The sequence below is a fragment of the Bubalus bubalis genome, chromosome 4 (genome assembly GCF_019923935.1).
Source record: "Bubalus bubalis isolate 160015118507 breed Murrah chromosome 4, NDDB_SH_1, whole genome shotgun sequence".
In the NCBI taxonomy this organism is placed as follows: domain Eukaryota; kingdom Metazoa; phylum Chordata; class Mammalia; order Artiodactyla; family Bovidae; genus Bubalus; species Bubalus bubalis.
In genome coordinates this window covers 8,868,945-8,895,515 of record NC_059160.1, presented here as the reverse complement: position 1 = coordinate 8,895,515, position 26,571 = coordinate 8,868,945, and the positions used below count along the sequence as shown (strand labels likewise).

Below are 26,571 nucleotides of genomic sequence, written 5' to 3'. Positions count from 1 at the left end.
GACCCCATGCTCAGCTGGGCTGGGAAGTGCTCTGCTCTGACCTCCGATGCTGAGGTGGGCCCACCCCTGGAAGCCCCACCGGTCTAGAGGGTGAGTGAGTCAGAGAGCCTTGTCCAGAGGTATTTGGTAGCAAGTGTGGAAATGAAGGGTAGACATTTCAGGCTTTTCTTCCCCTTTAACGTTATATATTTTTTGCTACACAAGCAAAACCTGTTTATTCTAGGAAAACATAGACAAATATAAAGAAGGAACCAAACCACCCAGACGGAGCCTCTCTGATGCCTCTTTGAAATGGTTCATGGATCACAGAACTTGGATCCGATGCTGGCTGAGCTCCTCACGTCTCGGGGGACAGCCCTGGGATGAGAGCTCCTGCCCTGCCGTGTGTGGGGACCTCCTGCCGCTCCCCAGGGCCCACCTTGACTCAGCTGTGTGGAGGGGAGCCTGGGGGTGGGGAGAGGTGCTTCTAGAATGAGGACTTTCCTTTGCCCAGGGCTCCTGTCTCCTTCTTCCCTGGATGCGATAGACCCCAGGAAAGTTGAGGAACGTTGAAGCCACCTCGGCTTCCTCTGAGGGGTGTCTGCCCTCCACACCGGCCTTTTCAGCCGTTTTCCAGGCTCCATGATGCCATGAAGCAAAACAGTGGGGACGGGCTGGGGTACCTGAAGGGTCTTTTGGTGACTAATCTTGGGGGGCCACAGGTCAGGAAGTGATGGAGCAAGGACACTCCTCAGGGCTCATCTGCGTCTTAACCAATAGAACCCACCCCACAGCTCTGTGGGGTGGGTGCTTCTGGTCCCTGCTTTTCTTTGGGGGCCAGGAAAGCCCAGAAGGGGAAGCGCATTTCCCCAGGAACCACCATCTGTCGGCCTCCAAGCAGCGCTGGTGGGTTCCAGGCAGACCCTGCAGGCTCACGCGGGTGGTGACCCAGGTTATGCCAGACCCACTGCAGGTGGGGACTGCCTCCTGCATGACCCAAGGCCACGACCCTGACCCCTGCTTCCTTTCCAGAGTTATGCCCCCGACACAGCCCCCTGGACCCGACGCCCCACACGCTGGTGCAGCCCATCTCTGCCATGCTGGCCTCCGACCCTGCCAGCTGCCCCCGCTGCCAACACGAGACCGACCGGCGACCCTCAGGCCCAGGCAGCAGCAGCGATTCGGGCCAGGAGGGCTCGGGCTCCGGGGACGCAGGGGGCAGCGAGGATGAAGCCTGTGCGGATGTGGCCCGGACCAGCGAGGACGGGGCCTCCTCGGAGCTGGGGAAGGAGGACGAGGAGGGGCCGGCCGACAGGGCGGCCTGGCTGTGCGAAGACGTGTGGCGGGAGACGCGAGCCAAGCTGCGGGGCATTGTGGACAGCAAGTACTTCAACCGGGGCATCATGATGGCTATTCTGGTCAACACCGTCAGCATGGGCATCGAGCACCATCAGCAGGCCAGTGGGGAGCGGGGCGGGGGGGGGCACGGGGCGGGCTGGCATGTGTGTGCCTGGGGCCTGGCACACACCTGCTGTGTGTCTGTCTCCCCTGTCCTGGGTCCCGTTCAGCCATGTGACCTCAGTGCCCAGCCCAGGGTGAGGCACGGAGGAGGCAGAGCTCAGGGTGGACAAGTGATTGAATGGCGACCTGGGTTCAGAGCCAGGGGGAGCACTTCCTGTCCCTCTCAGCGTGGACACCTGCTCACCCACAGCCCATCCCCTGCCAGTCCCCACTGAATCCTGACTTCCGTGCCTCACCTCTGCACCCGAGCCTTCCTGTCTCTTCTCTCCAAAACCCCTGGAGTGGTCTTTCCAGAGGCTGGGAGCGCCCTGGCCCCAAACTTCCACAGCCTCTGTCGCCCTCGGCACAAAATGCAGACCTTTTCACTGACGGTCAAAGCCCCTTGCGCTCTACCCGTGACACACCTTCAGCAGGTGGGGCGTCCTCCTATCCCTGACCCCCACCCCAACTTCTTCTCCCCTTCCACTGTAGCCCCATGGCACTAAGGACCCCTCTGGGGTTGCCCTGCTGCCCTTGTCTCCCTTCTTGGCTGAACCCGTGGCTTCTTCTGTCTTCAGCTCTGGAGGCATGGGGGACAGAGACTGTGTTGACGGAGTTAAATGGTGGGTCCCAGGTCCCCTGGGCCGCCAGGGGTACTGCCCAGGGTTTAGAGGTGAGGCAAGTCGGACACGACTGAACGACTTCACTTTCATTTTTTACTTTCATGCATTGGAGAAGGAAATGGCAACCGACTCCAGTGTTCTTGCCTGGAGAATCCCAGGGATGGGGGAACCTGATGGGCTGCCGTCTCTGGGGTCGCACAGTCGGACACGACTGAAGCAACTTAGCAGCAGCAGCAGCAAGTTCAGAGAAAGGGTCCCCCAAGGGGGGGCGGTAGCTGCCCATGGGGGCGGGGACAGCTACTGGAAGGTGGCAGGAACACAGGGAGGATGTGTGGTACCAGAGGGTATTTATGGGGGCACAGGACGGAGGGCTAGGGGGTTAGCACAGATGTCTCCATAGCTCACACTTGGCTGACAGCCTGGACAAGTCAGTCCAGCCCTGGCTCTTTTGGAAAAACATCATTTTCTGGCTCCCACTGTTCCCCAGCTGCTAGGTGGGGTCCCTCCCTTAACCTGCGCCCCAGCTGTGTAAGGAACTCTATCTAGGAGCCAGAGGGGGAGGCTTGAGGCCCAGGGAGGGGATGTTACTGACCAAGATCCCACAGCCAGCTGGGGTCAGATTTCATCCCTCATAGGGTTTCAACACCCCCTTGGCTTCCCAGTGGTCCTCTTTCTGTGGGGCCCTCCCACCTGCCCACAGCACCCCAGGGTGGGCCCCACTCTCATTTCCCTCTTCATTAGCTCACCAGGCACAGGCTCCATTCAATTTACTTAAATGTGGCCCCTGGGGCTGCCGCCACACTCTGCTCGGAGCTGCCCGTTTGCCAGCCGTTCCAGCTTAATTACGAGGGTCTCTGGGGAGGGCCAGTGGGGAGGCTTTCTGCAAGGGTAAAGTTGGTGAGACTGGTAGCCCAGACGCCCTCACTTCGGGTCTAGTCTGCTGGCCTTTGCCTGACCCAGCGTCCCCGGGGAAGGCGCTGCAGTGAACTGGTGCTGCCGGGGTGCTAGCTCTAGCTTCTGGATGGAGCAGCACCCAGGGTGCCCGTCGCGGTCCTGCCCCACCAGCGCCTGAGCACGGTCCCTGCTGGTGGCTTGTGGAACCAGCTTGCAGGAGCCCGTTTTCTCAGATTCCAGGATTTTGCAAGCCCACCCTTTCAAATGGTTTCACCCCATAGAAACTGCCGTATGCTGCAAATCAGGGCTATTTTTCAGAGGCCTGTGCTCTTGTGCCACTGGTCCCCGCCCCTCAGCCATCCCTCCCAGGCAACACGGTGGCCGCAGCTCTGACCTCTGCGTCCGGCTTCACCCTCTCCCTGCAGCCCCAGACTCAGGCCAGGCCATGGTCCCTGCTCAAGTCCTCTCAGGGTCTCCCCGCCTGTCCTGTCCCGCCTTCTCCTTCTGCCGCATCCTTTTGGGCAAACACTCCAGCCTTCAGATGGCAGGGGTGGGGGGGGCTCTTCTCTTTGGTGCTGCAGGCCCCCTTTGGTCAGATGGCAGGGAGGGGGGCTCTTCTCTTTGGTGCTGCAGGCCCCCTTTGGTCAGATGGCAGGGAGGGGGGCTCTTCTTTTTGGTACTACAGGCCCCCTTTGGTCTCCCCGCTGGGGTGCCCTCACTGGCACCCTCTGCCCCTTCACAGGATCCTCCCTGGCCTCCTCGTCCACAAGCAGATGCCCTGACTTCGTGCCCTTTCCCTCATAGGGATTGGCTCCCTGGCTCCTACTAAGCGCCAGGCCCTGAGCCAGCCTGGTGTATTGAGTTTTCACCACCATCCTCAAAGCAGGTATTAACACCCCCTGCCCCACCCTGCAACCTGACATCTACCACCGGAATGCTGAAACCCGCTGCTTCATCCCTTGGTTCTGCTGTCGCCCAGCGGGGTGACCTTGGGCAAGTCACTTGGCCTCCTTCAGCCAGTAGCCCGATCTGGAAGTGGGCACATGAACCTCTCCTCCCAGAGCAGCCGGAAGGGTCAAGTGCATTAAGAAGCCTGGCGCATAGTCCACACCCACTAGTTAGGAATGGTTTGTGAACTTTTGTTGGAACCTTACACCACTCTTGGGCCTTCCCTCATAGCTCAGTTGGTAAAGAATACACCTACAATGCAGGAGACTCCGGTTCAATTCCTGGGTTGGGAAGATCCGTTGAAGAAGAGATAGGCTACCCACTCCAGTATTCTTGGGCTTCCCTTGTGGCTCAGCTGGTAAAGAATCCGCCTGCAATGCGGGAGACCTGGGTTAGATCCCTGGGTTGGGAAGATCCCTTGGAGAAGGGAAAGGCTACCCACTCCAGTATTCTGGCCTGGAGAATTCCATGGACAGTCCATGGGGTCCCAAAGAATCAGACACGACTGAGCGACTTTCACTACACCACCCTTGGGGTGAGTTTACCCAGCTACCGTCTGGAGCTTAAAAAAATTATTAAGGAAGAAGTGAGGGGGAGGGAAGATTTTTAAAAATATTCTCTTTAAAGCAGCTCGGAGCAGCAGCCATTGTTTGGCGGAGCTCCGCGCAGGGCCGCTCTTCGGGCGCGTGTAGCTCTGCTCCACGCCCCTTGCTCCCATCCCAGACGGTGCTGGCAGGAAGCGATCCGCCCCCGAGTCTATTTTGAGCAACTCCCGTCTGAGGTGGTGCCGGTAGAGAGAAAGGTGGCCCAGGGCTGCCAAGGGGCAGGGAAAGAAGCTGGGAGCGGGAAGCGGAGGCTGGGGAACACATGCAGCCCGTCTCCTGCAGGGGAGGGCACCCAGAGGGGAGGCGTCCTGGGGGGTCCCTCATATGGCCCCGGCTGCACACCCTGCAGGCGGCGAGCTTGGTGTGGTCACCAAGGTGACGAGGGCATGACAGAGGTCAGGTGTCACTTTCCTTTTCCGTCTGTGAAGGGGCCACCCCTGTGTGGTCACAGGGGCTCAGATGAGAGGTGAGATGGGGGGTGCCCATGGCCTCTAGGTGGTCACTGCTGCCAAGATCACGAAGGAGTGCCTCCAGGTTTCTCATGGTCATGGATACTCCGTGCAGGGACTGGCCTGGGAGGAGGTGACCGGGAAAAGCAGGAGTCAGCCAGGCAGGGGCCTGTGTGTGACCCACCAGGCAGTCAGATGGTGCTGAAGTCTGCTCCCGACCTGGCGCAGCCCTGGAGGGGAGGGGGCCCAGAACCATCTGGGACAGAGTCCGTGTGACAGGCAGGTGGGTGGGGATGGCTTGGGCAGCCAGATTCCTCCATCGTCATCTGCTGTCCTGTGTTGTCATATCTCTTCCTGGTATGACCTCTCGGCAGCCCCCGGGGCAGGCGGGGCGAGTGTCTTGTGCCCACTGGGCAGGTGGGGAAACTGAGGCTCAGAGAGGTGAACTGGCTTGCCCAGCGTGGCATGGTGAGCGGCTGTCAGTGCTGGGCTCCGAGATGCTGAGGTTGCATTGGAGGTTCCAGAAGGCTGATAGGAGGTGAAGGGGAGGCACCATTCCTGGGAGGGGGCTGTCTCAGCCCCACCCTCTCCTGGCACTCTCTTGACCATGCCCATGACTCCTCCTAAGCTGGGCAAGGCCTTCCTGAGACTAGAGGATGGTCGGACAACACAAAGAGGATCAGAAGCTTCCCTCGTGGTCCAGTGGTTAAGGCTCTGCCTTCCAATGCAGGGGGCGCAGTTTCAATCCCTTCTTGGGGAATTAAGATCTCATATGCTGCAGTGCGGCCAAAAAAGAAAAAGGGTCAGGTTGAATGGAGTGCAAGGCAGGGGTGCAAAAACCCTCCCTAGAGCAAGGCTGACCCCAGCTGGGGTATGTCCACTGGCTCTAGCTCCCAGGGGACAGCATTCAAGTCCTCCAAATCAGTGGATGGGTCAGAACAGGTTTTATTCTCTTTTCAGCAGTCCTGTCAAGTCACTGCCAACCTAGATCTGGGGTGACTCTAGAAAGAGGAAGATGGGATAGCTTAGTGCCTGACATTCCAGCTCTATGGGGGCTTAGGGGAGAGACACACCAACATGGGCTGCAGTCAGGGAAGGCTTCCTGGAGGTGGTGGCACTGGAGATGGATCCTGAGGGATGACTGGGATTTCAGTAGACAGAGGAGAGACAAATGCAGGCACCAGGAACATAGGTATTTCTATGGAAGACCCTCCTGAGCCCTCAAGGTGCATATGCACATGGGCCAGGGCAGACAGCCCAGGAGGCCCGGGGGCTGTCCATTCATGAAGGGTCTTGAGACTGGCTTTATCCTTAGGGGGGATATCCAGTGGGGGAGAGAGGGCATGGAAGGCTTGTAAGCAGGGCAGTGAGTCTGTGCTGAACTGGAGTCTCAAATCAGAAAGGCAGGGGAGGTGCAGGCACCTGGACCATGGGGAGGTATTGGGCCAGAGGGAGGAGACCTGTGTGTGAGATCTGATTCTTCCACTGCCTGTCTGTGGCCAGGGGCAGTCACTTTTCCTCTCTGGGTCTCAGGTTTTCCAGCTGTCATATGGGGCTACTATAGGGTACTGTTTTAGCTTTGATGGAATAATTCATGGAACGTGCTTAGTGCCACCTGGCTCATGGGGATGTTTTTAACACCAGCTGGCATTGTTGTCATGGGGGTGATGCTGGGCTCGAGGGGTTCCTGGGGGGCAGCTTAGGTTCTTGCCCAGCTGGGCCCTTATCTGCCCCTGCAGCCAGCCCTCCCAAGCCTGGCATCCATCAGGGGTGAGCTAGCCCTGCCCCTGCCCCTGCCCCGTCTCCCTCTGCTTCTGGCCTCTCCTCCAGTTGCAGCCCCCTCATCGGCCCTCCATCCTCCCACCTCTGGTGTAACCTGGTTTTTCTGCCCTTCCGCACCTCCCCTTCCCCTGGGTGGGTCTTTGCCATCTCCAGCCACCTCTCTGCAGTCTCTTCTGTCTGCCTCAGCGCTCTCACTTTCTGGCTCTCTCTCTGGCTTACCCAGTGTCATGATCTCAGTCCTTCATTCTGTGTTTATCTCTGTTTTCCTCTCTTTGTCTTGTCTCTCCACACCCTGCGTTAGCTTCTCACTCCAGGTCCATATTGGTCTGTCTGTACATTTGTCTTTGGGGTCTCCCTCTGTCCGTCTCTCTGACGGCTGCCCTGTTCCTCTCCACATGCCTCCCCTCTTGGTCTCTCACTCACTGTGTCTAGGTTTGTCTACCTGTCTGTCTCCCATCACTGCCTCTCTCCCAGAAAAATGCTTGCAGGAGTGATGGATGGTCCATTAGAAAAAGATTAACAGGTGTGTGCTTGAGTAGAGAAACAGCTGTTGCGAGGGAGGAGGGGAGGAAGCAGGTGACCTTTCGGGGAGAGCCAGGCGGCAGGCTTCCCATCGGTTGTGGGTGGGCGGGTGCGTGTGCGGCACGTGGCCCCAAGTGGGGTGACCGCTGTCTCAGACTGTCAGCGGCCACATCTCTCATCTCCCTTTTGGCGGGCTGGGAAATTGGTGACTCTCAAGAGCATCTGGGCCCTGGCTCAGCCTGGGATGCTGGGCCCCAGCCCCTCCCACTCTGGGGGCCTCTCTCGAGGTCCCACACCCCTTTTGGGACCATTTTGTGAGTCAAATGTAATTACAGATGGAAATGGTGCCTTCTCCTTTGATCTGGCCTTGAGAGGAGCTGGCAGTTTTATTAGATTTCCCAGGCACCAGGCGGGAAGCAGAGGGTTGGGTTGCTATTTTTTTCTCTTCTCCTTTTGACCCAAGTGGAGTCAAAGTCAGGCCCTGAGTCCCTGTCGCTCTGTGGGAGAGCTGGGCCAGAGCAGGCGGACCTGATACTGGGATTTCTCCCACCTCCCTCCCTCGCTCCAGCTGGTCCCTCTGCCTGGACACCTTCTCTTCTCCCTGTTTCCTACTCCCCCTCTTGGCTTTGAGCTCTCCTTGAGATGTCACTTCTTCCAGGAAGCTGCTCCAGACTCCACTGACCCTATGGCCCAAACCACCTTCAACTTCCCTCTGTTTTTATCACCTGCCAACTGGTTTGTTAAGCTGCATGGTGGGCTTTGCCAGTGGAGCCTGTACTCCTCAAGGGCAGGAAGAATGTCACGATTGGCTCACCACCGCCCAGCCTGGGTGGCACAAGCCCAGCCCATGACCGATGCTGGGGAGAGCCTGCAGCAATGGACGAGTGGATGGATGGATGGATGAGGTCGGGGGTGGGGGCTGGGAGCGCAGTCTGAAGTCTGACTTGGTGGCTCTGCCACAGCCTTGCCACGTGACTCTGAGCACGGCGGTTCCCTTCTCTGAGCCTCAGTTTCCTCATCTGTAAAACGGAGACGATAACAGTGGCCTCGCAGGCTGGCTGAGGTGTCAGTAATTGAGTTGGGGTGAGCTCAGGCCTGACAAATGGCCCTTTCCTGCTGCATGATTTGGGCAGGAACAACCTGACCCGGTGGTGAGTAGAGACCAGACACTTTACCAGTCCTGGCAGAACCAGGGGAGGGGAGAGGGGTGGAGAGAGAAGGGGCTGGAGCCCTGTATAGCCCTCCCCTCACTCCATCTCCCATTTTATGGATGAGGAAACTGAGGCCTGGGCAGTGAGGGTGGACTTGGAACCCCACCCCCAGTCGTGCCTATAGGGTTGCTTGTTTAAACACTGGCATTCCTCGGGTAGTCCCACGTGTAGGGGTGTCACGTGCTGCTAATAATCGGCAGGTATACAGCTCCAGGGACAGAGGGTGGGTCTGTGGACCGAGGGGCTAGTCTCCCTCTGAGTAGCTGGGACTTTGACCTTCAGCGGCTTCCCTCATGGCTCAGATGGTAAAGAATCTGCCTGCGATGCGGGAGACCTGGTTTCGATCCCTGGGTCAGGAAGATCCCCTGGAGAAGGGAATGGCAACCCACTCCAGTGTTCTTGCCTGGAGAATGCCATGGACAGAGGAGCCTGGCAGCTACATACAGTCCATGGGGTCGCAAAGAATCGGACACGACTGAGTGACTTTCCCTTTGACCTTCAACCTCTCTGGGCCTTAGTGTTCTCCTCTGAGCAGCAGGTGAAGTAAGCCCCACTGACCGGGTGGCCCAGTGTACTGAAAGCCGTGGTGGCACACGGTAGGGGCAGGGCCTCTGTCTGCCCTTCACAGTGCTGGTGGTCTCCAGCCACCCACAGTCTTGAGAAGGCAATTGCGAAGGAAGGAAGGAGGTGGGGGGAGGGCTGGGTATGGAGGGCCGAAGGGCAGAGCCTTGGAGTTAGGCTGCCTGGGTTCAAATCCAGGTACTAGCTGTGCAGCCTCAGGCAGGGGACTGGCCTTCTCTGAACCTGTCTCCTCATCTGCATAATTGGCTCTTCAGTTCAGTTCAGTTGCTCAGTCATGTCCGATTCTTTGCGACCCTATGGACTGCAGCATGCCATGCTTCCCTGTTCATCACCATCTCCTGGAGCTTGTTCAAACTCATGTCCATCAAGTTGGTGATGCCATCCAACCATCTCATTCTCTGTCGTCCTCTTCTCTTCCTGCCTTCAATCTTTCCCAGCATCAGGGTCTTTTCTAATGAGTCAGCTCTTTGTATGAGATGGCCAAAGTATTGGAGCTTCAGCATCAGTCCTTTCAATGAATATTCAGGATTGATTTCCTTTAGGATTGCCTGGTTTGATCTCCTTGCAGTCCAAGGGTCTCTCGAGAGTTTTCTCCAACACCACAGTTCAAAAGCATCGATTCTTCAGCGCTCAGGCTTCTTTATGGTCCAGCTCTCACATGCATACATGACTACTGGAAAAACCACAGCTTTGACTAGACAGACCTTTGTCAGCAAAGTGATGTCTCTGCTTTTTAATATGCTGTCTAGGTTGGTCATAACTTTTCTTCCAAGGAGCAAGCATCTTTTAATTTCATGGCAGCAGTCACCATCTGCAGTGATTTTGGAGCACAAGAAAATAAAGTCTCTCACTGTTTCCACTGTTTACCCATCTATTTGCCATGAAGTGATGGGACTGGATGCCATGCATGATCTTCAATTTTTGAATGTTGAGTTTTTAGCCAGCTTTTTCACTCTCCTCTTTCACTTTCATCAAGAGGCTCTTTAGTTCCTCTTTGCTTTCTGCCATAAGGGTGGTATCTTATCTGAACATCCCCATAGCCTGAGGAGCTATGGGAATGTCATGGCTATAGGGTAGCTTGCTTAATACACTGGCATTCCTTGGGTAGTCCCACGTGTAGGGGTGTCACGTGCTGCTAATAATCAGCAGGTATACATCCCCAAATCCCCATAGCCTGAGGAGCTGACCAACATCCTGGATATCTGAGCTTATTGATATTTCTCCTGGCAGTCTTGATTCCAGCCCGTGCTTCATCCAGCCTGGCATTTCACATGATGTACTCTGCATATAAGTTAAGTAAGCAGGGTGACAATATCCAGCTTTGACGTACTCCTTTCCCAGTATGGGACCAGTCCGTTGTTCCATGTCTGGTTCTAACTGTTGCTTCTTGACCTGCATACAGATGGGCTCTTGTGAAGGACTAAGTGACATGATACTTATGAAGTGCACAGAACAGGACCTGCACACACTCACTAAATGGGTTGGGGTCGTGGGCAAACAGGAATTTCAGCAGTCACTGGTTTGCCTTCCTGTCTTGCTCTCTGCCTAACTGTGTGACCTCAGGCTGCCTTCTGAGCCTTGTCTTCCTTATCTGTAAATTGGGTATCATAACGTGGCCCTCAGTGAGCAGTACGGGCATCATTGCCCCATTGATGGGAGGTCGGCCCCAAGTGTTCTCATCTCAGTAACCCTCTTGGGACAGCAGAGATGATGCAGAGGCCAAGCGCAGGGGGAGAATGGAGGTCCAACGAGGACACGGGCCTGCGGGCCATGGGGCCAGGGTGGCAGAGCCAGGCCCTCCCTGGGGATTTGAGAGCTGATGGGTGTCCAGAGTGGGGGACCCACGGCTGCCCTCTGGCCTGACCGGGTCCCTGTCGCCTGCCCCAACATCCCCACAGCCTGAGGAGCTGACCAACATCCTGGAGATCTGCAATGTGGTCTTCACCAGCATGTTTGCCCTGGAGATGCTGCTGAAGCTGGCCGCCTTCGGGCTCTTCGACTACCTGCGCAACCCCTATAACATCTTCGACAGCATCATCGTCATCATCAGGTGCTGACCCCACCTCCCCAGCCTGCGGACTTAGAGCGAGGCGGGAGGGGGATTAAATGCACTGACCCCAGCCAGTAAATGTCCGACTCTTTGCAACCCGATGGACTGCAGCACACCAGGCTTCCCTGTCCTTCATTATCTCCCGGAATTTGCTCAAACTCATGTCCATTGAGTCAGTGATGCCATCCAACTATGGATGTAAATAAAGTACATAAGATCAAAGGAAGTCAATTATACTGAAAACCAGTTATGAAAATATTTGAAAATGTCTGATTTATCAATATAGATGTGCTTCTGGGTGAATGAATTAAATATCAAGATCAATAGTAGTGGGTCCATGACAACCACATTCCAGAGAAAGGATGAGCATAACTAGCGTCTGGAAATATCTGTATCAGCCATCACGTGATAGAAAACTACCAGTGATTTCGATTGGCCACAGGGTCATAGGGACTGCTAATTAATTCTCTGCTGTTTGTTGTTGACCTTCATAATTAAAGGAATGTTGAATCTCAAAAAGAGGTCAGATATTCATGAGCTGTAGACTTCTTGAATGGGGCGGTCCGTGGAATCCAGGTTCAGAGCCCCGGGATTAGGGTGCACGAGCCACAGCGACCTGGCAAACAGTATCTGTTGGGTGAATGAGTGTCTGAACAGAAGGCGTGCGTCTCTGTCTCCCCGGCCCCGCTTCTTCCTCTGCCCCCGTTCCGGCCTCCCGCTGACCCCTCCTGCCTCTCTCCCCTCCCCGCCCTGCCTGCTGGCCCGGCCGCAGCATCTGGGAGATCGTGGGGCAGGCGGACGGCGGGCTGTCGGTGCTGCGGACTTTCCGGCTGCTGCGGGTGCTGAAGCTGGTGCGCTTTATGCCTGCGCTGCGGCGCCAGCTCGTGGTGCTCATGAAGACCATGGACAACGTGGCCACCTTCTGCATGCTGCTCATGCTCTTCATCTTCATCTTCAGGTGAGCCCTGCCTACCCTGGCGCCACACCCGCGGGGTCTGCTAGGGCCCGTGGGCAGGGGCCTGGGGGAGTGTGACTGAGCTTCTCCACGCAGCACCCTAGACCTGGGTGTGAATCCTGGCACCATCACTTCATCCCTGATGGCTCTGGACAAATCCTGCCCCTCTGAGCCTCAGTGTTCACATCTGTAAAATGGGACCAACTCTGGTGCTTCTCCTCTTAGTGGGCTGTTCTGAGAATGAAACAGCGTGGGCAGGCAGAGAGCTTAGTGTGTGTGTGAGTCCCTTGAGCCACCTCCATCCTTCCCCCAGCATCCTCGGGATGCACATCTTTGGCTGCAAATTCAGCCTGCGCACGGACACGGGAGACACAGTCCCTGACAGGAAGAACTTCGACTCCCTGCTGTGGGCCATCGTCACGGTGTTCCAGGTGAGCCCCAGCCTGTGTCCACGGGTGTCTGTCACTTTTTGGAGGTGTCCCCAGCCTCAGAGAGTCCGGGGAAGAACAGCAGCCTGCAAGGAGGCCCCTCAACCCCAGCCTCCAGTGGCCAGGCTGCCACAGCTCTGGCTGTGAGAGCTGGACTGACCGCCCAGTGCCCGTCCCTGTGCATCCACTCCTGCCCCGAGACTTTGGGGTTAGGATTCTTCCCTGAAACCGTTTCCTCATGGGTACTGTGGTCGTGGGGGTGGGGTTGTGGGGGCAGCCAGGAGGGAACGCTGGTCACCGGGGAGCGAGTGTTAGGGCAGGAGTGTGTGATGCAGGCCTTGAGGGTGTGGGCAAGCCAGGCAGCAGGAAGAGAAAGGTGTGTGTGTGTGTGTGTGTGTGTGTGTGCACACATGCGCATGCACTTGGGTCTGTGGCTGTGCCCCAGCCGAGGCCATGATACGCGAGGACCCTGGGTGTGCACGATTGTGAGAGGATGCTGTATGTAGGTGTGCATGGGCTGCTGTGTGCCTGCAGCTAGGACACCCAGGGGGCTGGGGCCTGGGATACTGAGGGGCTAAGCAGTCGATCCTCTCCCCCGACAGATCCTTACCCAGGAGGACTGGAACGTCGTCCTCTACAACGGCATGGCTTCCACCTCCCCCTGGGCCTCCCTCTACTTCGTTGCCCTCATGACCTTTGGCAATTATGTGCTCTTCAACCTGCTGGTGGCCATCCTGGTGGAGGGCTTCCAGGCGGAGGTGACTGTGGCCTTGGTGGAGGAAGCACCCCTTTGGGGACCATATGAGACTGGGGGGGGTGGCTTGGATAGAGGAGGACCGCAATTCAAACATCTAGCAGGCAACGGGTCTCCAGAGGAGGGTGTTACCAGTGAGGTGGTGAGCTTCCCATCACAGGAAGCATGCAAGTGGAGGCTGCATCTAGGACCCCTGCCTATCCCCCAGGGATGTAGGAATAAGCCTCTCCATCTCTGAGATCCTAGAGTCCCCAAGATCTGGGATGCTGGATCCTGCCTGATCCATTTTCTGAGGCTTGGGGGACACTTGCAGTCAGGCAGATGTGGATTTCTGGCTGAGGTCCTCATTAGCTTCTCACTTCCCTTTTCAGAGCCTCAGTTTCCCCATCTGTAAAATGGTGTGTGTGTAGGGGAAATGGTAAAAACACCCATTGAAAAATTCAGGAGGGAGGAGAGGGCTAAACTGACTTTCGTTCCAATGTGAGGGATGGTCTCCCAGGGTGATGCCAATCGCTCCTACTCGGACGAGGACCAGAGCTCATCCAACATGGAGGAGTTTGACAAGCTCCAGGAGGGCCTGGACTGCAGTGGAGGTAAACAGATTTCCACTCATCACCTGGGAGGCCAGGACTTTCCCCCAGAGCTCCAGGTGGGCAGAGGGTACAGCATCTAGTTTCCCCTCAAGCCAAGGCTCCAGGGCTGCTACCTCTCTATGGTTTGTTGTTTACGTTTATAATAGACAGAAATGCCGAATCTCAAAAAGGTCAGGGACAGTCATGGCTCTCCCGAATTCTAGCCATGCAGCCCACCCTCACCCCTCCACACAACTGGCCTGTTAGGAAGAGCTTTGGGCCTCAGGATGCTGGGGTTCTGTTGAGTACTTCTGGGCAGCTGGGAAGAAACCTCCCCAGCCTATGCTGTGTCCTTCTCAGCAGCTGGGCTAGACAGGTTCTGCCTTCTTCCTGCAATGAGTACAGGAGTGAGGCTCCTATGCTGGGTGAAGCCCAGAGCTGGCCTCTAAACATGGAATGCAAGGGCTTCACTCATCCAAAAGCAAAGCTGAAAGCCTTGGCGATGGGCATAGGGGAGGCACGTGTAATGGGGTCCAACCAGGAGGACTTCCTGGTGGAGGAGGTCTCTCCAGAAAAATTCTTTTCTGTTACTGTCCATGTCTATTTCTTCATCTCACGGCTTCTTTTGCTCTTGTTCTGTCCTCCTGTCTGCCCCTCCTTCTGTCTCTATCTGAACCCTCCAGATCCCAAGCTCTGCCCAATCCCCATGACCCCCAATGGGCACCTGGACCCCAATCTCCCACTGGGTGGACATCTGGGCCCCACTGGGGCTGCAGCATCTGCCCCCCGCCTCTCACTGCAGCCAGACCCCGTGCTAATGGCCCTGGGCTCCCGCAAGAGCAGTGTCATGTCACTGGGGAGGGTGAGCTACGACCAGCGCTCCCTGGTGAGTCCTTGTGGGGTGCTCTGGATGGCTGCTTCCTGCCGGGTGTGTGCTGAGTGACCCAGAGAAGATGTGTCTGCCAGTCTGGTACCAGACTGGTACTCAGACTGGTACCTAGGCTTAGGACACCAGACTGCCCAGCCAGAACCAGGCAGGGACCATGTCATTGTATTCCTGGGTGCCCAGGGAACAAGGAATGAATGAATAAGTGCCAGTGGGTCTGGTGTAGAGTTGGGTTTTTGTCTTACCAGCAATGTGCAGGGTAAAGAGCTGGGCTTTGGGGTTGGGGAGACCTGAGCTTCAATCTGGCCTCTGCCACCGCGAAGCTTTGTAACCGTGGCCAAGTTACAATGCTTCTCTAATCCTCCAGTTTCCTTTCCTGTAAAATGGGTAGATGCTCTAACTTGGTGTACCTTTCTCACGAGAAATGAGGTGGCAGGAGGGACAGAACCACAGGGTGGAGGTGACCAAATGTCCCAAGATGAGGATGGAGTGAGAGGCAGAGCAGGGACAGGTCTCTTGGGGTCTGGCCCATTCTGTCCCCCAGTGGCCATGTGCGTGGCCCTCTTTGGGCCTCAGCGGGTGTGCAGGTTGCCTTCAGTCACAGCCGTGACTGTGTGTGATGGCGCTGACCAGAGCCCCGGGCTTCCTCCCAGTCCAGCTCTCGGAGCTCCTACTACGGGCCGTGGGGCCGCAGCGGGGCCTGGGCCAGCCGTCGCTCCAGCTGGAACAGCCTCAAGCACAAGCAACCATCGGCGGAGCATGAGTCCCTGCTCTCCTCTGAGCGTGGCGGCGCCCGGGGCTGCGAGGGCACCCGGGACGAGGGCCCACTACGGACCGCGCCCCTGCACGCTCCGCATGCCCACCACGCGCATCATGGTCCCCACCCGGCACATCGTCACCGCCACCACCGCCGAACGCTGTCCCTCGACACCAGAGATTCAGTGGACCTGGCCGAGCTGGTGCCCGCCGTGGGCACCCACTCCCGGGCGGCCTGGAGGGTGGCGGGCCCGGCCCCCGGGCACGAGGACTGCAATGGCAGGATGCCTAGCATCGCCAAGGACGTCTTCACCAAGATGGATGACCGCCGGGATCGCGGGGAGGACGAGGAGGAGATCGACTACGTGAGTGCGCGGGGCTCTGGGGCAGCTGAAGGGACCAGGAGGTGGAGAGCGGGCATAGAACAGGGAGGGGCCGAGGGGCGGGGCTTGAGTGGGGCCCCACCTAAGTGGGCGTGGTGAGAGGACTTCAGGTGCGTGAGCAGGGGGCGGGGCCTGGACTGCCCACCTCTGAGTGGGCCTACCCCTAGCACAGAAGCCCTCCTGGCCTACCCTGGGTGGGTCGAGGATTCTGGTCTTGCTAGGAGAGTTCGGAGGTCATCCAGTGGCCACACTCTGCTAGATGGCCAGGATGGGTGGAGGTGAGCAGCTCTGGGCAGCGCTGACCTGCCTGACCCCGCAGCCTTCTCTTGCCAGACTCTGTGCTTCCGAGTCCGCAAGATGATTGACGTCTACAAGCCTGACTGGTGTGAAGTCCGTGAGGACTGGTCCGTCTACCTCTTCTCCCCCGAGAACAGGTGGGCAGGGCCAGGCTTGGGATGCCATTAGTGTAGGGGTTTGACGTGTCTGGGAGGGAGAGATTTCTGCCAAGCCAAGCAGGACCATTGAGGGAGCGTCAGTTATACCTCAGAGCCTGCAGGGGAGTGAGGGGTTCGGGTGGGGGCTTTTCTGAGCATCTTCTCTACCCTAAGCCATTCCTGTGCTGGGCACCAGGTTGGATAAATCTTCTGAGAACCTAGAGTTCTTCCCTCTGGAGGGAGCATCAAAGGGCTTCCTGGAGGAGGTGGCCTTTGTTCTGGGCTTTGGAAGCAGACAGCATTCTGCAGATGAAGAAGGGGGTGTGAGAAGATGGAGGCTGTCCAGGTGGAGAGAGTAGCCTGAGGAAAGGCCTGGGGGCAAGAGCTGAGGGTATCTGGCCGTGTGTGCCCATGCGGCTGAGGACAAGGCTCAGGGACATGGGCTGGTGTTTGGAAAGCTTTGAGTGTTGAGGCTAGGTGGGCGCCCTTCATCCTGGGGTGCTAGGAGCTTGCAGTGTGGTCAGGTGGCATCCTGAGAAGATGTGCAATCGCCACCTGTGATGTGTCCAGAAGAGAAGGGTCAGCTTTCCAGGACACCCTGGTCCCCATGTGTGCTGGGGCCTTCTGCCTTCCTTCCAGCCAGGGTGAGGGACGAACCGACACTCACGTGGTCCCCTGCCCACCCTGCCCAGGTTCCGGGTCCTGTGTCAGACCATCATTGCCCATAAGCTCTTTGACTATGTCGTCCTGGCCTTCATCTTCCTCAACTGCATCACCATCGCCCTGGAGCGGCCCCAGATTGAGGCCGGCAGCACCGTGAGTGGCTGGGCCCTTCAGGCGGTGCAGGGGACAAACCAGAGGGACAGACTGCCAGGGCCTGCTGTGGGACAGCATGCCGGGCTGGGGGGAGGGGGTTGGAGAGCTCTATGAGGCCGGATGCCATGGAGGGAGGTGTGGCCGGAAGCATGCCTCTGGAGGGGGGGCCGCCTCCATGGACTGTGAAGTGGCAGCCTCTCCTGGGTGCCCCTTGGCTGAAGGCAGAGGGTGACAGTTCTGGGAGGCCCCTGGACCCACGGCCTCTCCCGGCTCTTTCAGGAACGCATCTTCCTCACTGTGTCCAACTACATCTTCACAGCTATCTTCGTGGGCGAGATGACACTGAAGGTACTGGCTTCACTGAAGGAAGGGACCTCTCCTTCCCCCTGCCCGGGGCCCCAGGCTCTGGTCCAGCCTCCGTCAGCTGGTCATCCACTTGCCCCTCAGCAGCATTCCACAGGGGGCCTTGGAGGCCCATCCCCACTTGGTGCCAGCCACTGGGTTGGGCTCCTGGGGCGGAGGAAGGAGGGGGGGGGGTGGAGGAAGGAGGAGGGGGGCGAGGTCAGCTTCATGTCTGCCGGGAGGGCGCTCACAACGCATTTCCAGTGTCATGGAGGTACCTGCTGGAGGCGTGGGGCACAGGAGAGGGTTCCGTGTAGGATGCTTCTGGGAGTGCTTGGCTTCCAATGGGGGTTAGCCAGATATGCAGGGAGAAGGGAACCGGGCAGTCGTGGGCCTGTGCTTCAGGGAGTGGCCCCTTGGGTAAGGGGACACCTGTAGCCTGCCTTCAGAGGGGTGGCAGTGGACGCATCCACTCCCGCCCACCTGCTCCCTGGACACCTACCTGACCCCACCCATCGCCCCGCCCCCAGGTGGTCTCGCTGGGCCTGTACTTCGGGGAGCAGGCGTACCTGCGCAGCAGCTGGAACGTACTGGACGGCTTCCTCGTCTTCGTGTCAATCATTGACATTGTGGTGTCCGTGGCCTCGGCTGGGGGAGCCAAGATCCTGGGCGTCCTCCGGGTCCTGCGGCTCCTGCGCACCCTACGACCCCTGCGGTGAGGACCCCGCCCCCGCGGATTGGGATCCCTGCACTGCCGGAGGGATCTCCCAGGGTCTAAGTGGACCCCTCACTTTCCCCCTCTGCACCCACGTGGTCCTCTGTAGCATGTGCAGGGCACCATCTGAACCCCGGGCTGTGGGCCCTACTCCTGGGGGCGGGGTCTGCAGCAGGTGCTGGAAGGAGGGGGCTGAAGGTGGTCCCCAGGGCTGCTACCCAATCTCTGTGTGTCCTTGGGGGGCTCACTGCCATCTCTGGGCCTCTAGTATCTAGAGGAGGGGGCAGCACGTATCCCAAGGGATTGGGGTGAAAGCACCCTGCCTTGCTGTGCATATAATCTGTGGCCTGGGGGCCTCTGCTCTGGTGACTCGGGCCCAGTAGGGGCTGTCCCAGGCCTGGCTGATGGCTCATGGTATCCTTGGCCCCTCCCTGCCTGCAGTGTCATCAGCCGGGCACCTGGCCTGAAGCTGGTGGTGGAGACGCTCATCTCCTCCCTAAAGCCCATCGGCAACATCGTCCTCATCTGCTGCGCCTTCTTCATCATCTTCGGCATCCTGGGGGTGCAGGTGAGGGGCCCCAGGCTGGGCTGGCAGTAGGCTGGGCTCTATAGTTGAGTAAGAGGCTCCATGTTCCTGCCCAGCTCTCGGGACCTTGTGGCAGATGCCCTGATGCAGGGAGCTCCCATCCCAGGCAGGGAGGCAGACAGGCCCCCAAGGGCTGAGCGCAGAGCAGGTGGGGTACATGGGATCACAGGGGGCCAAGGGAGGCAGGAACACAGGGCTGGGGACAATGGGGAAGGAGGTGGCCTTTTCACCGGGCCTTGAAAGACAAGTGGTTTGGGCAGGTCACAGTAGGGGCAATGAATGTCAGGGGCAGACGGGCACATGGGGAGGCAGGGACAAGCAGAGCACTGGTGGAGAGAGCCCTGGAGCTACGACTGGCATGGAGAGGTGAGCTGGACCAAGGAGGGCGAGATCTGGAAGGGCAGCTTGGCTTCACTGGGGTGGGCACCATGGAGAGCCTCTGACCCAGGCAGGGCCCTGAGCTGACTCAGATTTTGGTTTGGAGCCCAGTCTGGGAGTAGGATGGAGCCTCAGGGCTGGGCGGGGATGAGGGGTTGCAGACCATAGACTGTACTGGGGGGTGGCCAGAATGACCTGGGCCATCTGTGGTCCGAGTGCCACTGAGACCCTGTTTCCTGAGGGTTTGAGCCCTGTTCGAGGCCCCCAGGCTCCCCGCCTGGTCCTGTGTTCTAGGCTGTAGCTTTGGAGGAGCCCCGTGCACAGGTGTCCTTTGGGGTCGCTGAGAGATCACAGCGTGGCTGCCTGGGCAGGAAGGGCTTCGTGCAGACAGTGGATCTGCCTCTTCTAGGCAGCTGACATGGACAGGGCTTGGGTCCCTAAGAGGGTCCCCTTGCTTCTTTCTCTCTCTCCCTTGGGGAAGTACAGGCAACTTTCTTGTGTGAAGTCCCTGCCCGAATCCTCAGTGTACGTACTGGGGTCTGATCTCTGGGGTCTGTGGAAGAGCTGGAAATCAGACCAGGCTGTGAACTTTGGCTCTGCTGCTTCCTGAACCTGGAATGACTTTGGGAAATTAACCTAACATCACTGGGTCTCAGTTTTCTCACCTGTGAGATGGGATGAGCGTAGCCCTGCCTCATACTGGAGGACTTGGAGAGCGGGTAGGGTAGAGTGGATTGGCTGAGGCATGCACAGAGGACGTGCCCCTGGAAGGGCAGGTCCTTTTTCTGATTTGCACCCCAATTGTACCCCATCCACCACCATCCCCTGGGAGCACTGGCTAGATGGTCACTAGCCCTGTGTCCCTACCCCCAGCTCTTCAAGGGCAAGTTCTACCACTGTCTGGGTGTAGACACCCGCAACATCACCAACCGCTCCGACTGCGTGGCTGCCAACTACCGCTGGGTCCATCAGAAGTACAACTTCGACAATCTGGGCCAGGTGAGCACCCCCTCCTGGTCTTGACCTGCCCCACCCCAGATGGGTGGGGGTGGCAGCTCTTCGGTGCCAACAGCCCTCTTCAGTGCCAACAGGACTACAGACCAGGCTTCAGTCCTCCCCTGCCAGGGCTTCTGCTTTTCAAGCCTTGATTTTTTCTGTAGAATGGGTAGGGGTAGAACTCCCTTCACAGGTAGTGTGAGGCTTAGGGACCCTGAATACAGAGTGTCTGGCAGGTGCTTGGCATTTAGTAAGTGCCTTAGTGGACATTGGTTCCTGGTCCCCTTCCCCGCCCAGCCCTTTCCCATTCTGGAAAATCTGCTTAATGGCAGGCTGATGACCTTAGGCCCCTGAGTAGGTCTCTACAGAACCACGTGGGAGGTTCCAGCATGGCCTGGAGCCTTAGGTCCCTTCCTGGACCTCTTGGCAGCTGTGTGCCCTCACCCAGTTCTGTCCCTCTCTGTGCTTCAGTGTCTTCATCTGTAAATGGGACCAGTGATAGCAGGTCTGTGATTCCAAGGTCCCCAGTCTCTCTGCAGTTCAGTCCTCTGTGATCTAAGGGCTCACAGGGACATTTGCCTCTTGAGCTGTAAGGGCTTCGTGTGCCTCCCTAGTTGAGAGGGCTCCCTTTTTGTCCCCTGTCCTGCTCCTGGGCCTGAGCCCTTTCCAGGCAGCCCTCAGCACCATTCCCTCTGGGAAGCAAAGAGGAAGGGTCTGAGGCCTGGATGGATAGGACGGAGGGACCGGTACAGGGCAGGAGACCTCTCCCGTGGATGCTTTGGCCTGCTGTCCATATAGAAGCCTTGGCTGCCTATCCCCTGGGGATCACCTCTGTTTCTAATATCATTAGCAAGGGTAAATATTGCCATTTACAGACAAAGAAGCTGGGGCCCAGAGACATGAAGGAACCTGCCCCAAGACACACAGCCAGTGAGTGGCAGAACTTGAGCTGGTCCTGGCTTCTCTCGAGAGCTCCTGTTTCAGGTGCTAGAGGCAGGGCCCCTCGTGTTTTCAGGAAGCTTCCAGTTTAAAGTCTCCGCTGATCCTCCCAGCCAATGTGGCAGGCAGGCCCTGAAGGGTTAGCACCATTCTGTGGGTGAGGGGAAAAGATGTCATGAATTTTTTGCCTGGTTAATTTCAGAGCTGAGGCTGGAGCCCAGGACTCCCAGTCCAGTGCTCGTTCTCCTGCAGCAGTGCCTGCAGGGCACATGGCAGGCACGCGGTGTGTTCTCAGAAAAGGTCTGTCGGTCAAGGACACAGCTCTGCCCTGACTCGGGGAAGGCCTCTCTGTCCCTCAGAGGGGGCAGATGCAGCCTGAGATGCCCGTGCCGTCTCCCCACCCCCTTCCTCCCGTGTTTCCAGGCCCTCATGTCCCTCTTCGTGCTGGCCTCCAAGGATGGCTGGGTGAACATTATGTACAATGGACTGGATGCCGTCGCAGTGGACCAGCAGGTGGGCATGGCCCGGCTGGGTCTGCCGGGCAGCAGGGGAGGGACATGGTGTCTTTGGGGCCCCCGGGGTCTGAAGCTGGCGTCTCCCCCTGTCAGCCGTACCCGCCCCTCCCTGTCCTGGCCTGCGCCCTTCCGTCAGGGCTGTGTTCTGGCTGGTATAAGTCCGTGCTCCGATTGCTTCTGCAAGCCTGCTCTCTGCAGGGAGAGCGCTGTGAGCTGGCTCTGTCCAGAGGGCTGCAGAGCCTGTGGATGGAGAAACGAGAGTAAGAGGAGGCCCAGGGCTGGGCCAGCTGCGAGGACAGCAGGTGCATGCCTGGGCAGGACAGTGACAGGCTCAGGGAGTCATGAGGCCAGGGCTGGGGGTAGGAGGTGGAAGGAGAGTGGCAGGAGGCAGGTGGAGGAGGTAAGCAGGGCAGAAAGGGCAGGAAGGCCTAGGTGCACAGCTGGGGCTGGAGCAGAGGGCAGTGGGCATCAGTGAAGGGGTAACAGTGAGGTGAGCTTGTGGGAGCCTCCTGGGCCTGCTGGGTAAGGATGGATTTGGGAATGGGAGGGTGGAAGGGGTCAGCGAGGAGGCTAGGTCTGAGCCCTCACCCCCAAGATCCCTCTGAGAGCAGGGGTCCCCTCAGGGGCTAGGTGGGGGCCTTAGGCAAGACACATGGCTGATCAGGGTCAGCAGTGTCCTGGCTACGGAAGTCATCGGGAGAAGGAGCAGGGAGATGCTCTAGGTCATGCCAGGACCCACTCAGTGAGGGCATCGGAGCTGGGGATGCCCCTAGGCCTGTAGGCCCCTTTGGGCTCTTGGCTTCACCCTGGATGGCTCTGGAGTGGACATAGAGGTGGAGGTTGGGGATATGGAGGAATGAGAACACGTGGTGACATCACCTTCCACTTCTTTGTCTGTACACTCTTCCTGCCTGCCACCCCCACTAACACACACATGGACACACACAGATGCAAACACACACACACCCCCCATCAGGGCTGTAATCACTCCTCTGCTGGCTGCTTTGTTTCCTGGTTTGTTTCTAGATGAATGAATAAATGAATGAATGGTTGGATGAATAGATGGATGATGAGCACATGGATGAATAAGTGGATGGGTGGGTAAATGGATGAATGAGTGGGTGATGGATGGGTAAATGGATGAATGAGTGGGTGATGGATGGGTAAATGGATGAATGAATGGATGGATGGGTAAATGGATGAATGAGTGGATGGATGGGTAAATGATGAATGAGTGGATGGATGGGTAAATGGATGAATGAATGGATGGATGGGTAAATGGATGAATGAGTGGGTGATGGATGGGTAAATGGATGAATGAGTGGATGAATGAATAGGTCAGCGGGTGGATGAATAGATGGTGGGTAGAGAAAGAAGACAGAGGGCAGGGAGGGGGGCACTGTCTTTGCTGAGCACCATCCTTGTGCCAGGCAGGGTGGGCACTTCCTACCTCCACCTTCAAATCTCCCAGTTGCCCAGGAGGCTGTTACCAGTGCCCGCCCTGCACGGAGGCTCGTCGAGGGAGGGCACCCCCCTCAGTGGGCCCCATGGTGCCTGGCCAGCCTCCCTCAGCCCCTTCTGGTCCCCGCAGCCCGTGCCCAACCACAACCCCTGGATGCTGCTCTACTTCATCTCCTTCCTGCTCATCGTCAGCTTCTTCGTGCTCAACATGTTCGTGGGCGTCGTGGTGGAGAACTTCCACAAGTGCCGGCAGCACCAGGAGGCCGAGGAGGCACGGCGGCGCGAGGAGAAGCGGCTGCGGCGGCTGGAAAAGAAGCGCCGGAGTGAGTGGGTGACCTGTGGGGGAGGGGGACGGCCCCCTGGCCCCAGGGCTCCTCTGCCTGCTGCTCTGAGGAGGCCCGGGCCTGACCCCAGCCACTGGGCCTCTGGACCCAGAGGGAACAGAGGTCTCTGTGCCCCTGGCCTTGCCCTTCCCCAGCATCTGCCTGACCTGACCTCTGTCATCAGTGTCCATCCAGAGTCTGATGGTGACCCCACTGCCTGCCCAAATGAGGCCCGGCAGCTCAGTCCAGGAAGAGAGCAGACAGAGACAGAGCCCGGATGCCCAGCCCTGAGCTGTGGGACCCCTATCCTGCCCCCAGCAGGCCCAGAGCCCCTGAATGGGCACACTTGGGGTGGATGAGGACAATCAGGACAAAGAGGACAATCCCTCTCTGCCACCCTGCCTCACGTGCTAACCCCTTTCCCTCGAGGTGCCCTGGCTGGGTGGGGTGGACCTAGCTGACTCCCAGGGCCTGGGGTGGACCTGATCTCTCCCCGTCGCCTCCTCCCTCCCATCTGCCTCTCCCTCTGTGTGCTCTGCCCCAACCTCTGCTCCAACCCTCTGTGGTCTGTGCCACCCACCCCGCATCCCTGCAGAGGCCCAGCGGCTGCCCTACTACGCTACCTACTGTCCCACGAGGCTGCTCATCCACTCCATGTGCACCAGCCACTACCTGGACATCTTCATCACCTTCATCATCTGCCTCAATGTGGTCACCATGTCCCTGGAGCACTACAACCAGCCCACGGTGAGCCCTGGCCTGGCCCCTGGCCCGAGGTCATGTGGTGGGGTCGGGTCCTCAGTGGGACCCCACCCCAGGGATGGGCGGGCCAGGGTCTGAGCAGGTCCTGCACGGGGTCCTATGCTTAAGAAGCTCAGGGCCTGGTAGGATGGATGAGTGAGAGGAGAGGTCACTCCTTTCCAGGGCAAGGTCCTGGTGCGTGGGGTGGGATGGGGTGGGAGTGGGGTGGGGGATGACATTTGGGTCCAGCCTTGAACATGGGTGACAGTAGCCGTGGTGTGTTCACGGAGACTCTTTGCAGGACACACTACAGATATTAACTCTCCAATCCTTGCAGCAACCTTAATGTGTGTGTGTGGTGGGCTTTCTCCAGATTTTGTAGATAAAGAAACCGAGGCTCAGAGACATAAAACACACTGCCCTAGTCATTCAGCCAGTGAGTGGAGGTGGGACTAGAACTTTGGTTTGCCACCTGGCTCCACTGCTACTGGGCATATGGAGCCTGGCAGAGGGGCAGGGCCTCTGAGGGCAAAAACTGGGGTAGGAGAGGTGACCAGTCCCCAGCTGGTTGCAGGCAGTGTTCATGAGGGACATGAGGGGTGTGTTATGTAGGGGCGAGTCTCTGGGAAGACTTACTGGACTGGGGGAAGAGGCGAGAGCAGGGCCTCCAGATGAGGAATTGGTGCGTTATTTTAAATGGTAGGAGTGAAATACAATGAGTGCAGGCAGCCATTGATGGGATGCGGCCGTAATGGTAGAACTTTTAAATTAACATGAAGAAATGGAATAAGTTCATATTAACCAAGTATTTATTCTGTCTGGTCTTGGACTATTACCGCGTTTAATTCTGAGGTGGGTGCTATTATCATCCAATTCATAGACTGGAAAACTAAGTCCTGGAGAGGTCAAGTGACTTGCCAAGGCTTCAAACAAGGAATAAGTGCTGAGTCTGAATTCACATCGATTAATAAGTGGCCTGGTTCTTAACCACTACCTTAACCATTACCCCATACTGTCTCCACTGAGTGGCGATTGGACCAGACCAGCAGAAATAAAGAAAAGGAAACAGCAATCTAAAATAAATAGTGCACATTAAGTAAGGTGGGAAGAGTAAAAGCAGATATGTAAATCACTGCATTAAGTGTGAATGGAGTAAATTCTCCCCTTACAAGGCAGAGATTCTTCTGACTGGAGTAAAGGCGGTGGACAGGTCATGGGGCCTGGATCATGCTTCTTTTTGTTGCTCCTGCAGTCTCTGGAGACAGCCCTCAAGTACTGCAACTACATGTTCACCACTGTCTTTGTGCTGGAGGCTGTGCTGAAGCTGGTGGCATTTGGTCTGAGACGCTTCTTCAAGGACCGGTGAGCAAAACTGGGCTGGGCTGAGGCAGCGGAGAGTGCACTGCAGGAGAGAGAAGCAGTCCTGACCCCCGGGGAAGCTATCCTGACCCCAGGGGTAGCTTGGAGCAGCTGGAGGAGGGGAACCAGTGAGAGTCCGAGGACTGATGGCCATTGACCCCAGGTGCTGCCTTCAGCCCTGATGGGTGCCGGGCATTCTGCTGAACCCCTCTCATGGGTCCTCCATACCCCACAGGTAGAGCAGGGCGTACCTCATGCAAGTCCTTCTTTTCAGAGGGAACAAGTGGAGCTCAGAGAGGTTGATGGACTAGCCCAAGGCCACACAGAGGGAGCAGCTGGCTCAAGATTCAGACCTAGGAGTCAGAACCCATTCCTCCTCAGATGTTCCTTTAGCCTGGTCAGCCTCTTGCTTGAGGGATAGAGGCTGTGGTGGGGTTGGGGTTGGGGGGCAGCAAGGGAGCTGGAACCACTGGGATCTGGAGGGGCTATTAGGGATCCCCAAGGGCCATGGCAGGAGGGTGGAGGGCTGGGAAACTCCTCCCAGCTGGAGTGTGTCTAAACTCAAGTGCTTCTCGCCCTGCATCTCACTCCCGCCCTCCTCTGCTCGGCTGCACAGGTGGAACCAACTGGACCTGGCCATCGTGCTGCTGTCGGTCATGGGCATCACGCTGGAGGAGATTGAGATCAACGCGGCGCTGCCCATCAACCCCACTATCATCCGAATTATGCGGGTCCTGCGCATCGCCCGGGGTGAGGGTCAGGTGGGGCAGGATGGGCCGCCTGCTGAGCGGGTGGAATAGGAGCCCGTCCCTGACACACACTCGACGTCCCCATGCTGTGTGCCCACACTTGCCCTCGTCCTGGCAGCTCTGTACTGCAGCTGGACATGCCCCCTCCATATAACACCCTGCCCAGTGTGGTCCAGTCTCAGGTGGGGTTGAAAGGACCCCAGTGCAGCCAAGAAGACACTGGGTCCTCACCAGCCTTTCTCCAGCTCTGTCTGGGACACCCTGTCCTTGAAACCCTCTTTCTTCTCCCAGAAGCCTCCCTTTCGCCCCAAGGCTGTCCTCATACGTGTTTCAAAACA

At 57.9% G+C, this 26,571-nt stretch overlaps 2 protein-coding genes across 2 annotated transcripts in view; both read left to right on the top strand.

The window, feature by feature from the left end:
- Positions 1-13,520, top strand: part of LOC123465706 (voltage-dependent T-type calcium channel subunit alpha-1I-like) — a 65,209-nt gene extending 51,689 nt beyond the window's left edge. Inside the window, exons 8-13 of the mRNA XM_045165500.1 lie at positions 1,012-1,440; positions 3,422-3,546; positions 10,994-11,145; positions 11,918-12,103; positions 12,414-12,531; positions 13,131-13,520. Of these exons, the coding sequence (XP_045021435.1) occupies positions 1,012-1,440; positions 3,422-3,546; positions 10,994-11,145; positions 11,918-12,103; positions 12,414-12,531; positions 13,131-13,520 (1,400 nt within the window). The remainder of the gene's footprint in view (positions 1-1,011; positions 1,441-3,421; positions 3,547-10,993; positions 11,146-11,917; positions 12,104-12,413; positions 12,532-13,130) is intronic.
- Positions 13,521-13,698: 178 nt separating this feature from the next.
- LOC102392700 (voltage-dependent T-type calcium channel subunit alpha-1I) lies at positions 13,699-26,571 on the top strand. Its single transcript, XM_044941948.2, has 14 exons — positions 13,699-13,875; positions 14,538-14,740; positions 15,394-15,861; positions 16,213-16,313; positions 17,006-17,129; positions 17,409-17,477; positions 18,002-18,186; positions 18,628-18,754; positions 20,024-20,149; positions 21,509-21,598; positions 23,192-23,384; positions 23,980-24,131; positions 25,378-25,487; positions 26,101-26,571. Exons 1-14 carry the CDS (start codon positions 13,770-13,772, stop codon positions 26,282-26,284), a joined length of 2,238 nt encoding a protein of 745 aa, XP_044797883.2. The 5' UTR covers positions 13,699-13,769; the 3' UTR covers positions 26,285-26,571.

What these genes read in the sequence shown, in the direction of transcription:
- LOC102392700 (XM_044941948.2), top strand. Translation starts at nt 13,770, where the DNA reads ATGGTCTCCCAGGGTGATGCCAATCGCTCCTACTCGGACGAGGACCAG. An exon ending in CTCTTCTCCCCCGAGAACAG is followed by an intron (nt 16,314 to 17,005) that starts GTGGGCAGGGCC and finishes CACCCTGCCCAG; the next exon opens with GTTCCGGGTCCTGTGTCAGA. An exon ending in AGCACTACAACCAGCCCACG is followed by an intron (nt 24,132 to 25,377) that starts GTGAGCCCTGGC and finishes TTGCTCCTGCAG; the next exon opens with TCTCTGGAGACAGCCCTCAA.